The sequence below is a fragment of the Lepidochelys kempii genome, chromosome 7, assembly GCF_965140265.1.
Source record: "Lepidochelys kempii isolate rLepKem1 chromosome 7, rLepKem1.hap2, whole genome shotgun sequence".
Taxonomy (NCBI): domain Eukaryota; kingdom Metazoa; phylum Chordata; order Testudines; family Cheloniidae; genus Lepidochelys; species Lepidochelys kempii.
The window spans coordinates 98,849,513-98,864,759 of NC_133262.1; the positions used below are offsets into that span (position 1 = coordinate 98,849,513).

The 15,247-nt window shown below is 39.5% G+C and overlaps 1 protein-coding gene across 2 annotated transcripts in view; it reads right to left on the reverse strand.

Annotated features, from left to right (window-relative positions):
- Positions 1-10,261: 10,261 nt before the first annotated feature.
- PPP2R2D (protein phosphatase 2 regulatory subunit Bdelta) overlaps positions 10,262-15,247 on the reverse strand; it is a 44,517-nt gene continuing 39,531 nt past the window's right edge. For both annotated transcript variants that reach the window (XM_073354023.1, XM_073354024.1), the window contains 3 exons: positions 14,934-15,103; positions 14,754-14,845; positions 10,262-12,374 (listed from right to left, as the gene is read on the reverse strand). In XM_073354023.1, coding sequence (XP_073210124.1) covers positions 12,095-12,374; positions 14,754-14,845; positions 14,934-15,103 — 542 coding nt within the window. In that variant the 3' untranslated portion in view covers positions 10,262-12,094. The remainder of the gene's footprint in view (positions 12,375-14,753; positions 14,846-14,933; positions 15,104-15,247) is intronic.

Genomic DNA, 15,247 nt, shown 5'->3' on the forward strand with positions numbered 1-15,247 from the left:
ATCTTTACAGAGCTCCTTGCAGGACTGGGGCCTAAACTGAAGCATGATGCTACAAATGTGCGTTGCCAAACACTGCAAGTAAGAGGTAACAGTAAGATCTCCTAATTACATTGGCCAGCTATCTGCAAAACTCGATGGTTCCAAATCAACACTGGGAGCTTTTTGATTTTGTATACCTAATATCAGCTATTCCCAACATCACTGAACTTAAGCATTTGAGTTCAATAAATGTACAGTGCCATGGCTAACAGACAGTTGCAAGGAAAGCACATTTGTCAAAGGTTCAACACTTCTCTTTCAGTGAAAGGCTGAGCATGCTCTCAATCTAGATCAGTGCCACCATCCTCTGTGAAAAGGTCCAGCAAAACAAGTCTCTCTCTGCATGCAAACTGAACTGAAACAACTAAAGGCATGAATTAAAACCAATTGTCATTTTGGTTCTAGCTTGTGTGCAGACAAGCCCTAAGTCAAAAATAAAGCAGAACTTTTTAATTTAAAAAAAATACAAAGTATATAAACTCATCTTCTCCCTCTTCAAGTCACCTCGAAAGGTCAGGTTCAATCCCTGAAGAGCAATACAGAATAGTAGTCAGGCAGTCCATTCTGATACTTTCAGAAAGAACAAGTGATTCAAAGGCAGCATGTAGCTTTCCAATTCCATTTCTCAGATAAACTTGATGCATCCCAACAGTGCTGTGCGTGGGTAATACAACTCACTGGGAAAACTCAAACGCCAGCATGGCTCCTGTTCTAGCACTACTGCTTCTGGCATACAAAGAAAGGTGACTGATTCCCATGGGAGTTGCAGGTACTCAACACCTTTCTGCCTCAGCTCAGAGCCCCATTTACCTCAACGCGAGTCCAACCACATGGAGCATTTTTCAGAGTTGGGGCCTAACTTTGGTGAGATCTAGTACAATGTAGAATATTTTTCTCAAAGAAAAGTCATGGAAATGCCATGGCTTGCAGCTTGTCAAACTACATTGAGCAAGGCATGAGAATACACTCTGTGGGAACAATCCTGTGCCAGCAGAAGAGTAGGATATAAATAATTTGCATCCCCAATTAATATTAAAAGAAAGTTGTACTCTCTATGTGCCAAGACTAGTGGGTTCATTAAAATAAAGTTTCACCACAGAGAAGAGGTCCAAATATACCTAACTAATAAGCCAACAGAAAAAAAGGGCCAAACCGCATAATTAAACTTAAATACACTTTTATTTGTAGCTAATCCAGGAGACCAGGCAAGCAATTCAACCATCTTTGGCAAGGAGTAAAAACCGTGATAATGTAGGGGGTGTGTAGGGGCATGCAGGATAGGTGCACAGGAGCGTGTGAGGGCAGGTAGGGGGTGTGTAGGGATGGGCAGGATAGGTGCATAAGGGCGTGTGAGGGCTGGTAGGGGATGTGTAGAGGGTGGGCAGGATAGGTGCATAGGGACTGGTAAGAGGTTTGTAGGGGGCAGGATAGGTCAAAATCATTGGAGATCCTTAAATTACTTATTACTTTAAGTATCAAATGAGAGATGTTACTACTTCAATTTTCCCCCAGTTCCAGGATCCTCACTCAATAAACTTGTGTTCACTGTTCTGACATGCTATACACATCATGAAAAGTATTCCAAAGAAAAAACATTACTCATTTTACAAAAAGTGACCTTGGAGGTCATTTTAAAAAAACATCTTACAGGCAACTTCTATTAGACAAGTGATTGTAGGACCAAGATTTCAGGCTCACTCCAGACTCTAAATTTGTAGTCGAATCAGAGAGTTAAGTTTGCCAGCCGCACAAAGAGCCTTCTGAAGTCTGCACTACAGCCACAAAATTTCTGCTGGATAAAATCCTTAGTTGGCAGAAGATCAGAGGTTGTAGTGAGGTCATTCATATTGCACCTGATATATGCTGCATTAATGAAAAATGAGGATCAACTTGACCAACTAAAGATTCACTAGACACAGAAAAAAAAATTATAACCCTCTGACCTTTTCACATGGTTGAAAAAAAGGCAAAAAATTGATGGATAAATGTAACCATATTATCACAGCAGTATTAATCTAGCACTATTATTACTATATTGAACATTTAACAATATAATATTATATGGTGTATATATATATTACTGTATAAAGTACTAGACTAGCTCTATCTTGTGGTCAAATTATTAATTGCTTTTTGTACATGCAGTTCCTACATGGATTTCCTGCTTCAACTACCAGTTCATTTATACAAGCCTAGAGAGCTCAGAATACACTACAAATACACAAGTATAACTAGTGGACAGCTAGTGTATATATTATGGGTACAGAACTCATTACATCCTGGGACTTAAAAAATAAACAAAAAAAAATGGTTACTTACCTTACAATATAACTTATAGTACACTAAGTTAGGAGCAATAAATCATCACAAGTCATACCCAGGATCTGACCCAAACAGAACCCAGAGATTTCTCATTCCAGGCAAAAATCATAGCTCTAGTTAATAAGCCCACTTGCTTGTCACCTAGCTGGTTTTCCTTATCAAGTACAGGACAAGTTTTTGGTTTGAATGGCTACAGTTGAGTCTCAAAATTTCTGTGTAGTGTATCCTTGATCTATTTTCTATAGGGTCTTTTGGAAAGAAGTCCTCTGCTGAAGTTGTGACTTGTCTCTTTCACTGGTGAGGCAACTGCTTTACCCACATTGGGTTGCTGTTTACAGGTGGGAGATAGCACACTGCTCATCCTGGTCTGGGGACCCACTCAGCCAAGAAGGGGTATGGTACAAATATCTTGACTGTGAGGAATAGCCTGCGTGATGGCCCCAGGAGCCTGGAAGGATGCCTGTCTGCTCCCCCAGATCCTCGCTACTGTAGGGGACACCTCTCTGGGCCTTACCCATTAAAAACAGGATTGCTGAAAGGAGAAAGGGATTTTTCACTTACCTCCCTGTAAGTGATGGTGCAGCCGTGTGAGTCTGTGACCGTCTGGTCACAGACTGCATGAAGTGCTACTAATGCTTAAGTGTGGAGCCATCCAGTGAAGAGGGAGAAGGGCAAAGAGAGACTCTCCTTTCTACTGGTCAGACTCAGAGCCCCTTTTCCTGGCAAAGTGAGAGGGCCACAGGCTGAAAACCAGACCAGCATAAATCTCATTACACTGCAGCCTGTGGCAGAGCTTCACAGAAGTGGCAGGCTTCTCTGCAGGCCCAGACATGCTGCAGGGTGAGGGAAAGGTAGTGAGACTGTCTCTGAACACTGATAGCCTCTGTGAAGAGAAATGCCCCAGCAAAGAGTCTCTCAAGGGAGAAGACAAAGAAGGGGTTTAAACCAATTTTTACAGCATGTGCTCATTAACAATATGAACTATGGCCTTTGGAAGGGGGTTTGTTTGCATTTGCAAGACTTACCCATGAGCCAGCTGTGAAGGATTCCCCTCTCCATGGGAACCCTCTGGTTCTTGGTTAACTCTCCCATGGAAGTCAGCTTCAGGTGGAATTGAGGCCTAAACACCTGTCCAACTCAAAGCCCCATTCCCCAGCAGAGTGAGGGTCAGCAGCTTGTGGCAGCAGGGCATTGCTTGCTATCTCAAGCCCAGGCCTTGGCAAAGTGAGGGTGGATGGCTTGTGGCAACAGGACACAGCTCGGCTTCTGATGCTCCTGAAAAGCTGTCTATAGCACCTCTTGGACTTAGCTCAATGCTTCTAGAGCTTCCTTTCTGCAGTGGTGGAAGGCAAAGGGAGCCCACTCAATAGGTGCTGTACCAGAGAAGCCAGATAGTTAGAGCATCAATATTCTGGTAATTCCTAACCTCAGGAGAGGGAGAGAAGTTGTCAGATGAGATATTTTTTTATTCATTTTCATGGAATATTAATTTAAGTTATAAAATAAAAACAGTCTGGAAAAACTGAACTGCTTGACACAGAAAATCTGGTGACCTGAACTGAGTCCTGGAGCATCCAGCAATGCTGGACCACATCCAAATTCCACAGGTGGGAGGTATTCCTTATTAGTGATGGATGGAGAGAGAAGCTAGGCAACAGAAAATTGACATTTTAACTTTTCACTTTTATAGAAAATGCTAAGAGGAAGTCAAGAAATGACACGGTCTAGCAGAAAAAAAGTTAGGCACATCTCATACAGTTTGAATTATGGATATCTTCATGGAGAAGCACAGAAACGCCACATAATTGCATCATGTATAATTTGTATTTAAATATGTTATTTAAATTAATCCATGGAATTAAATATTTGAGAATTCCACAGTCAATACCATGAAATATACTTTTTAGCACGAGCATCTTCATCCTCTGTTCATACTATATGTTATCAATCTAGCTTAAAGGATTCCTAGATGACTTCAGCATATTGTAATTTCACACTTTGCAAGTTCTATAAAAATGTGATTAGTCTCTCTCTCCACTCTGTCTGCCCTAGCAATAGAATGTACCAGTACTACCAATTAGTCTAAGATACAACTCTTTACTCAAAATCACCTATCTGAAAATGTACCTATTTTTAGAAGTTTAAAATGCACACTGAATGAGCATGATGACCTTTATTTTTCAAAGAATCATACTCTCTGCATCTTCAAACAAGTGAAGCGCTCTCTGCTATATGTATTACTTAGATTTACGGGAGAAAGATACAAAAGCAAATACATTGATTTTAATTCTCCAGCTTACTCTGGTGCTCGGCTCCATAGTTTTCCATTGATTTTTTCACCATTAACTTATCTACCAACTCTCCATGTAGTGATTAGAAATGGTTGAGACTAAGCCCAACTCTTCTGTTTTTTTTCTACTTCCAACCACACTCAAACTGAACACTATGGCCTATCTTTTTTTAAAGGGTCTAAAGATTTTAGTTGTCTCAATTTTTAGGTAACTGACTTGAGACCCCTTCAAGGGAGCTGCTTTTCATTCAGGGCTGAACAGCAGCCTTCTGAAAATCAGGCCCTCAATTTGAGCCTACAAAATCACTTGAAAATTTAAGCACTGACTTGTGGCACCTTAGAGACTAACAAATTTATTTGAGCATAAGCTTGTAGTTCACGAAAGCTTATGCTCAAATAAATTGGTTAGTCTCTATGGTGCCACAAGTACTCCTTTTCTTTTTGAGGATACAGACTAACACAGCTGCTACTCTGAAATCTCTCCTCTCTGTAACTCACTGAGTCAGGTCAACATTTCGGCGCTACACAGTCCAGCCACGTCCCCTCTGCTCCTATTTGCTACCTGTTTCTCTAGCACTGCAGCTGCACACAGTGGCAGTTTTTTGCTGCCACCATTCCTCCTAATTTAACTTTTCCACCTTTTTAGGGCTTTGCAAATGGCAAGTTTTTCCCAGCTCCACCCAAGCCTTCTGTCCCAAACTGAGCTAGATCCTGGGTCTGCGAGTTGGACAGGCAGCCACAACTCCAAGAGTAGAAGAAAGGACCAGAAACACCAGTGCAGAGTAGAGAGAAGCTCCAAAAGCAAGGAGAACCCTGATCAATGAACTCAGAGGGCAACTTCCAGGGGACCCCTGCATAACAAAGAGGGGAGGCTTATGGGGACACAAGTCAAAGTAGGTCCATGGCACCCTGGGAGAAGCAGGGCTTCAAATCAGCCAACCAGGAGGGCTCTGAAAATGGAGTTCCCCCCCTCCCAGAGGGAATGGGACCCAGTGGGAAGATTCTGATGCAGTTGTCTTGAGCAGGCTGCAGGCTGTAAGGAAGACAAGCCACAAAAGAACTCACCAAAATTGCAGCACAATTTCTACATTCCTAAAGCAATAAAAATCTAAAAGGCCAAAAAGGAAAAGAAAAAGCACAAAAGATTCTGAGGCAGTTGTCTTGAGCGGGCTGCAGGCTGACAGGAGTCCTCTGACGACTACTCCTTCTGTGAGTAAGGTAAGCTGTCTGGCTCCCAAACCTGAGCAGGCTTCTGTGAGTAAACCTCAGAGTAAATTTCTCCTCTCAAAATCCTCCCGAGGCTGCCATACCCCTTCACTCCTCCTTCGAGGAAGTGATTCGGGATAAATAGAACAAGACTGATAATGGGAAGTATGTTAACAAGAGCAATCTCAGGCTATACAATATCCAAGAACCAAAGACTATTGCTGATAACAAAGGAGGAGTTTTCCCCCTAAGAAATCCATGGATAGAAAGATGGAGGCCTGTCAAGGTTCCTTCCCCACTCTGAACTCTAGGGTACAGATGTGGGGACCTGCACGAAAAAAACCCTGAAGCTTATTTTTACCAGCTTAGGTTAAAACTTCCCCAGACTCAGGATGCAGGGAACTCATGTGTACACTTTCTGGAATGATATCATGATCAGAGCACCATTGCAGTCAGCAGTGCAAAGGGCCACATCTTCGATATTGAACCTTCTCCAGGAGCACAGCTTCATCATCAATGCCAAGAAAATCTCTCCTGTTCAATACAGAAAGTTTCTTGCTTCAGAGCCACACAAGGCCTGCCATAGCATTATGCCTCCAACTGGCTGGACTCCATGCATCACTCCCTGGGCACAATCAAATATCAGAAGTCTTCAAGCCATTATATGAAAGGTGTGGGATCACTGCACAGAACACATGAAAAATAAGTATAGGTTTGAATACAGGTGTTCAGCTCCTTACAGTGGTGGTCTGCCCATGACAATGACCACAAAGGCATGCCCATCTGCCTTCCAGATCCTTTAGTCCCTGCAATCAATACCAGCCTGGAGGGCTGGGAAGCTCACTGGGGGAACCTTAAGAGCCCAAGTTCTGTGGAGCCACAGCATAAACCTCTTGGAGCTGGGACTGGTCAAGATAGCACAGCAAAGATTCCCGCCCATCCTAAGGAGAAACTACATCCTGTTTCAATAAGACAAACCACCAAGTCGGAGAACAAGGAGAACACTACACAGGGGAGCAATAGAAATAATGAGGTGGGCAGAGCAGTTCCTCCTTTCCCTCAGAGCGATCCACATCGAAGAGGACCTGAATCAAAAGGCAGAGTGGCTCAGCAGACGGAGAGGCAACAACTCCAAGTTGAACTTGAATCAGGAGATTTTTGATCTCATTGTTCAGATGTTTGGCCTCCCTCCCACCTGTTTGCAAATCATAAAAATGCAGAGCCCCAAATGCTTCACAAAAGATGCAGACCCTAGTGTGAGGTTTTGGGGATCACTCAGACCAGTAAGGGGTTCTGTCCCTGTAACTCGGGTGCCTTAATGCTGTACTGCCATGGCTCAGAATCCTGACACCAGTAGCCAGCCCACAAGCAAAGATTTCACCTTGGCTTTCACCAGCCTAGTTACTTTGCGAGGTGATCCCAACAGCCCTTTCAGTCACAGGTCTCCCCAACTCTATCTATCCAGAGTTCTTAGCTACCAGCCTCTCAGACTTTTCCCTCTGGTTCATCACCCCTGAACGTGTGAAAACAGCCTCCCCATTATAATTCACTTTGGTGCACACACTCCACAAACGAGAGACCTGTTTTGGGTAAAAATAAAAAGAGCAAACAGAAAAAAAAATCAGAGATTCAAAGATGAAATAATAAGGTAAAGCAAACACATAAAAGTTACAGAAAATAACAAAGATGCTATTTCAGACTTTACACTTCTATATCTGACATATTAGAAAAGTGAATCTAAGTTACCTATTCCCGCTGAACAGTTTCATAGCAGAGGCTGTCCCTCAGTTTCTGGATGAAGACTTCAATTTTAAGTCTCCTTTAAAAAGGCTTTTTTAAAAAAAAACAAACAGAAAAACAAAAGAACCTTTCCCCCCCTCCTGGCATGGACACTCGTGGTTACATTGGGCAGTAGGGAGTTCTAAGTGTTTTCCCATTAACCGTAAAGGCACCTCATTTGTCTTCTTTTGTGGGTTGTACAACACTAAGTGCTCCCCTTCCTGCCTGACTCCTCCCTCCCTGACTACTTCATTGTTCTGAGGTGATGAAGTTGCACCAGTTTACAATCACAATTTTCTACATATGTATATACACAAGTGTACAGGTTATGATTATGGATGTATCAATGTCAATGAACATCCAGTTCAGAATATTAAAAGCTTCCATGAAAAACGTTTCTTGACATTTTTATGCATAGTAACATTGTATAAAACCAGCAGTTATGCAAGCTTTACAGCTTGGAAATTGCTCCTGCTTGCTGCCAGATGAGTTGAGGTGTAGCCAGACCGTGTGGCACCATATTGATCTGCCTCTGCGAGCTGCAAAGAGAGCAGAGTAACCCCAGATGTCCAGAACTGTAGAAGACGCTGCTAGCTGAAAGAAAATTATCAGTAAGAAATTTTCCATTTCATCTATAGCTCTCAAAAGCACTTTATCCCTGTTTTACAGCTGGGGAAACAGGCACAGAGGGTGAAATGATTTGTCAAGGTCACTCAGCAGGCTGAGGCAGGAATAGAACCTAGGTCTCCCGAATCCCAGTCTAGTGCTCTAGCCACTAGACAACATTGCCTTCCCTTATCAAAAGGAGTTTTATACAACTGATTACAGCATACAAATCTTAAAATGTTCTAAAGGGAGGATCTTCTTGGATATGCTTGTTGCATTTAAACATCAATACATTTTATGGGAAAGAAGAGTATCAAAGGATAGATCAAAAAGGGAAATTCTGACAACTGTAAATTCTGATACAAAGATTCAGGACAGTTACACTTTTCATTTCCTCACAACTGAAAATTACTCGCTCCTACAGATTTATCCTCCCTCTCAGAAATGTTTGCATAAAATAAGGATCCTTATTTCCTAAACTGAACATTTTTACCTGCCAAGATGAGAACTTGGAACTTAATTTCTCTTGCAATATTTGTAGACAACACATATAGGCTTGAAGAATTCAATTTTTAAAAAAATTGACTGATTATATTGATATATTTGTAAGCATTTTTTCAATTTATCCATTTAAATTTTCACAATTGTGGGAAATTTTTTTTGCGGGAGTCCAACCATTTATGACAGTACATATTGAAATTCAAAAAGTTAAAATTGTCAACATCAGATGTCAATACACACTGAGTAAATAGTTTGATTTAAAGCTAATAAGTTATCAAGGAGCGTTTTTCTTACTTTACCTATCTGTAAATTTCTATCATCATCAATTTTTTTTTTTAAAATCAGTTTGGGTGTACACAGTGAAATCAACATTTATTAGCTTTTACTGATAAATATGCTAATCCATCCAGTACTACAAATATCTAACACTAACAATATTTCTCCTGTTTATACCTCCCACTTGAAATCATACTATAATCCTGTCTCCTTAAGTACTTAAGATACCATGGTGTTGGGTGCAGTATAACAATCTACCTAGAAAACAGACAATGGAAATCTCGCTCCCACCACTGCCAATGGAAGTTTTCATCCTGGGTCAGGATCAAGACTAACTTGAAAAGAATAATGTGGTGTTCCAAACTGATTTCAGATACCAAACAATTGATTTTATTAATCTCAATTTTTATTTTTGTGCAAATATTTGAAAACTGGAGTGGAAGAATCCCACCCACCAAAACAAAAAGACAAGAAAAATTGTTTCCAAGTAAGATGCATTGAAAGCTTTTCATGAACCACCAGCTGTTTAACCAAAGAAATTTAAATTCGTTTATATAATCTCTCTTACAGAACCCTTTGGTTTTCTCTTAATCCTACTCATGGTTTGGGGTTTGCTGGACGCAACCACAATGGCTCTATAATAGGCAGCCCAACTATATTTACAGTCATCTAGTATGGTGATATGTCCTTCTGAATTAAGGATCTGACCTTACGAACACACAGTCCCGATCAATACTAGAAAATGAGTTTGGTTTAACTACATTGGTCAAGGGCGTCAAGCCGACATAAGTCCCTGTGTAAACAGCACTAGATCAATGGAAGAATTTTTCCGTCAACCTGGCTACTGTCTCTTGGGGAGGTGGATTGCCTACACTGACAGGTGAACCCCTCATGTCAGCCATACATAATGTCTACACTGAAGCACTACTGTAGCGTTTTAAGTGTAGACAAGCCCTTACACATATTTAAATTTGCTCAGTGGAAAATTAATGGGACTACTCAAGTGAACCAAGTGAAGTGCATAAGAAGTGTTTGCAGGAGATTCTATAGGCTTTTGCTAAACATACTTGGTCATTTCCCTTTCCTAAGAAGCATACCAATTTAACATGGAAGTCTACAATGAATTATGTTGGCAGAACTCAGCTAAAATTTCAGAAGCAAAAATAAGGAAAAAGTTGTCAAAATACAAAGAGCACGTTCAGGTAAACATTTAAAATTTATTAAACTTTTTGGTCAAAATAATTGAACAAGTATATACAATCCCATTGTATTAGCTCTATTATGTATTTTAAGAACAAGGTCAAATCTAATGTTTAAATGACCTAGTTCCACATTTCAAGATTTGCAAATAGTGTCACAACCAATATACAGTATAAGATTTTTATTTAAACTTTATTCATAGAACCCCAAAAAGTTAGCTGTATTTACTAGCTTATTGTGAACAAGAGTGGCACTATGGACGTTAATTGAGAGGGAAGGAACAGAGACATTTTTTTCTTGCATATCCATATCTGGTTGAGTAATCATAATACACCTTCATTTTATTAAAAATGGAGTGTAAACCACACTTCTCTATTTCATCACGGAGGCTCAAAGGATCTGATTTTCAGAAGACACCTCTGATTTTGCAGGCACATTTTATAGCCTTTACATATCTAGGTAATTTGATGCTATTAAAATGTGCCTGCAATTATTTCAGGTACAATTTTACACCCACACCTGTTTTGGGTGAAAAACTGAGGGATGAGTTGCAGGCCCTTTTGAAAGAGAGTACCAAGAATTATTCTTTAACCTTCTGTTGTCAACAGGAACAGACATTACCACAAATGCATTTCACATCTGTATGTAGCCTCCATATAACCTTATCTCATGGTCTCAACATGGGTTACAATATGTTAAAATTTGTTATGTTGTGCTGCTGTTTGGCATAATAAGTTAATTTTTTTAACTGCAATGTGAAATTCAATATACATATTATGCCAAATTTTAATATTTAAAATAAAGTATATTTTTTTCCAAAACAAGAGGTACTAACCAGGTTAAAAAAAAAAATAATGCACATAAGGTATGTGTTTATGTCGAACATTTGAGAGGCATCTGTTAAATCGTATTTTTAATTGTTAAAGCAGCAATTTTGTTGAATGTTTTAAGATATTTTTTTCCTTCTGTTGAAGGGGGTCTCTTTCTAGTATGGCTCTAGATAACTTTATACCAACCTTTTCAATCTCCTACTTTTTGCATAAAGTATGATGTAATTTTACAGGCAACCAACACAATTTCAACTAATGACAGTTTTGTGGAAACTAATTTTAGAGTAGTACGAAATATTTCATACTACACAAATCTGTTCATACCTGCCTGTCAAAAATGTTCTGGGACAAACTTTTCAAATCTTCCCATCAGAATTATTTTTCACAACCTCAATACATGCGATAAAAAAATAAAAAGACTGAATACATACTTTCAGATTTAAAAACACTTTTTATAGTTTGTTATTTTTATTAAGTGGTTTACACCAGAAGGTGTGGTTATAGATACAGATGGTGAGTAAATATACATGGAAACCTGCCTACAAACCCAACTCAAGACCTACCTAAGTGCTCAGAGATAAAAACACCTAAGCCTAGATAAAAGGCCAGAGAAGGAATGTTTACAGGCATAAAGCACAATAAATGTTTTGAAAGGCCCAAATATTACAGCAGAGAAAGAGCGCAGAGACAGAAATTATATTTTTATGACAAGTTTTCTTCTTGGGTGTTAAATTTTTGGTCTATAAACTGGAAAGGAAGGCTCAGACTTAAATAAATACATTTGAGTATTGGCCTTTATTGAGCACTGTCCATCAATTCTGCTTCTAGTGGGCTTTTTCTTGTTGAAAATTGCAACTCACATCCCCCTCACTGAAGGCAGAACTACACCATGAACTCAAAACCAGGCAAGCTTCTCTCCTTTATCTATAAAGGGAAGTAAGTGCATCAATGTTCTTTACTGGTAGGACAACAAGGCCTTCTTTTTTACAGAAACAACTGAGCTTAACTATGCAAGAAGACGACTTTGTCCTCAAATAAGCCATCTTTAGTTAATTTTGTCCTGGAATATATACAAGTTATTGGTGGCAGCTACAGCAATGATGTTCTCTGTGGGGTGCCATGCTGTATGAAGGATCTTCTTGTTGAAGTCCAGACTGTCAACACTTATCTCATCTTTCTTTCTCTTACCACCTGTACACACTTTGCGTGGCTTTAAGATGGCACGAGGTTTGCTACTTTCTCTTGATGCTTCTAATGTAATATCCCGTCGTGTGTTACGGTCAAACATCCTAAAGAAATTGTTGTAGGAGCCAGTCATAATAGCACTGTTTAAAACCAGAAGAAAAGGAAATATTTTACTTGGATTACTAAAGACCATAATATATTATTCCACTGCAGTGTACCTCATTTATTTCTTCTGTGCACAGAATGAATGACTGCCAGGGCTCAAATTTAAAACTAGAACCTTGCACTATATTCTTTTCTCTTACTTTATGTCCTTCCTCATTGCCACTCCTTTGATCCATTTTCCCACATCATTTATTTCATACATCACATTCACCACTGCCTCCTCTCCAGCTCTCTCCCCACCCCGTTGCTATCCTACATATCCTCTCCCCTCACTGTCTCTTCTCTTACAGACACAGACAAATCACTCATGACCTTTCCCTGCTCTAGCCCTCTGGACCAGCACAAGAAAAAATGGCTGGTGAAGTAGCAGCACCCTCCCTGTCACAGCTGACAGAACTGCTCCTACTCCTACTGTAGTATTATCCCTTCCCTACCCCCTCTTCATCCTACAACACTGGAAGCAGCCAGGGGGAAAGGTAGTCCTTGAGCAACCACCCAATTCCAGCTAGCAGTACCAGAAATGCAGGGCAGCTCTCCTGCACTGCAGACACTTGGATGTGTATTTCAAAACTGCTTCCTGGAGCCCAAAGCCACTTCCCAGATACCAGTTATCTCTACCTTCCCCTGATGAGAACAAATTATAAAAGTTAATACAAATATCTACATCACAGTAAAAATTCAATAATTGAGAACAGTGTAAAACGAGTTGACTTTAATATCAAAATACAAGGAATACTATACTGATTGGATTATACCAGAGAGGGAGAGAACTTCTCTGGGGTGCAAACAGCACCACATAAATTGTGTAACAAGAACGACATCAGAGCCTTAATTATAGAACAGATTTGTTTATAACAGTCTAAACCTATGATAGTTCTTTTGACTTTGAGAAATCAAAAAGGTAATGCAGGTAACCTTTCGCCTGAAAATTTCAGAAAATGATCAACTTTGTTGAAAGATATTTAACTCTTGTATTAGCAGAAATGTAAACAGATTGACAACTCCTTTCTGGAACTTGATACGAGCAGGGTAGGACTGCTAATATTCCAAGTGAGATTTTTGCAATGACCCTAATAAGTTCTTTGTCATGGTTACAGATGTAGCTGCACCTATGTCCCCTTTCTGATCTCTCCTAGTGCACTCCTTCAGGTGTTAGGCTCATTCTTATACCTATCCCAGGGTGGAATTTTGCAATGCTCCCTCTCCTTGACTGGGACCTGTGCTACAGTACCCTATCAAACATTTCTGCCCTGCAGATCTTCCTGTGTTTGCGTATCAGGTTCTTCCCTTCAGGAATCTGTGACCAGAGGTCTATATTGACCGAACAGCCTTCTTAAAACAAAAACATTGTTTATTTTGCTGCAGAAACAAAGCCTTAGGGGACAAAAGGATTTTAAAATAAATAAGTCTATATGCATGTCTATCTTATTTCAGAGTCCTATCATCCCATGATGGGGACATAGGCAGGTCTAGTTTCCCCAGAAACTTGGAGTGAGCCATTATGTCAGAGTCTTATTTTAATCTGGTTCCTTGCAGGTTCTACCTCCCCAGGAGAGCATGTTCCTATTTATACCCTGCTATGGTTCTCTTGTTCTTTGGTGGGTCCTGGCCAAAACCAGTTTTGTAGGATGTTTGGAGACTGAGAAAGAATCAAGCTAGCAGTGCTGGCATTGTCCCTTAACAACTCTCCAGTGTTTGCTGATAGGTAGCTCTCGAGCCATTCTTCTCCTTCCTGCCTGTATTTCAGACATACCCCTATTGAGCTAATATAGCAGTATATTCATACAGTAAATACCCAATAAACAGGCCAACATACAATATCAATAAGTTATCACAGCGCAGTTCCAAACCACCACACTCTTGTATATCACTTTTTATCCAGAAATTTTTAATGTTTCCATGGATCATATAACAAAACAAAAGCTAGAAGACATAAAACTGCATTATACAGCTACCTCTGTTTCTATATGTATTGTTTACCTCTGACAACAAATTTAAGGACAAAGCCCAACAGAAAGGTTGGAAATAAAATTAAACAAAAACTGATCTTTCAAAATAATGAAAACCAGTTCTGTATGTGTCTTATTTAAAAAAAATATGAAAAAATTGTTTCAGGATAGTTTTAAAGTCAATATCCAAAAAAGCTAGTTGTACGCAACTGCAGCAATAATTTAAACTAAAATAGGGTTAATTGAGAGAAAGTTTACATTGCCTTTGCCATCTTTTTGAGGATGCAAAAGGTAAATATTTTCAGACCTTAATCTTGCAAATTGACTTCAAAAGGACTGTTCACATACTTAACATAAGTTAAGTGTTCTCAGGATTGGGGACTAAATTTCTGAAATTAACCTTACCTATCAGAACCATTCCAGCAGCACTCAAACTTGTCAAAGATGCAGTCATTTTCATAGAGAGAACAAAGCTTGCTTCGAAGATATTCATGAACCTTAAAACATTTAAGGAAGTATTAGACAGATCTAAAAAAAGAAAAAGATGCTTTTTTTTTTTAAAATTAAAAAATATGAACACTTTACCTGATATGTCTCTACAGGCCTGTTTTCCATATTGAGATCCCACACTTTAACTGAAAGGTAGTCTCTTGTCATCATGTATCGACCACTGTGACTGAATTTTACATCAGATATTGAGGAAATAATTTCTGAAAAGAATGATCTGCTGCTGGGATCTTCAGGCTCTTCAAAAACTGTAAATTAAGATGTAAAGTAAAACTGAATCCAATACTCAAAATGTTACAAATGGCAATGCTATTCAGTATTTACATATTTTAAAATCATGGACCTGAATACTAAATCCTCCATTTAAAAAAAGAAAAGAAAAGAAAAAGAGA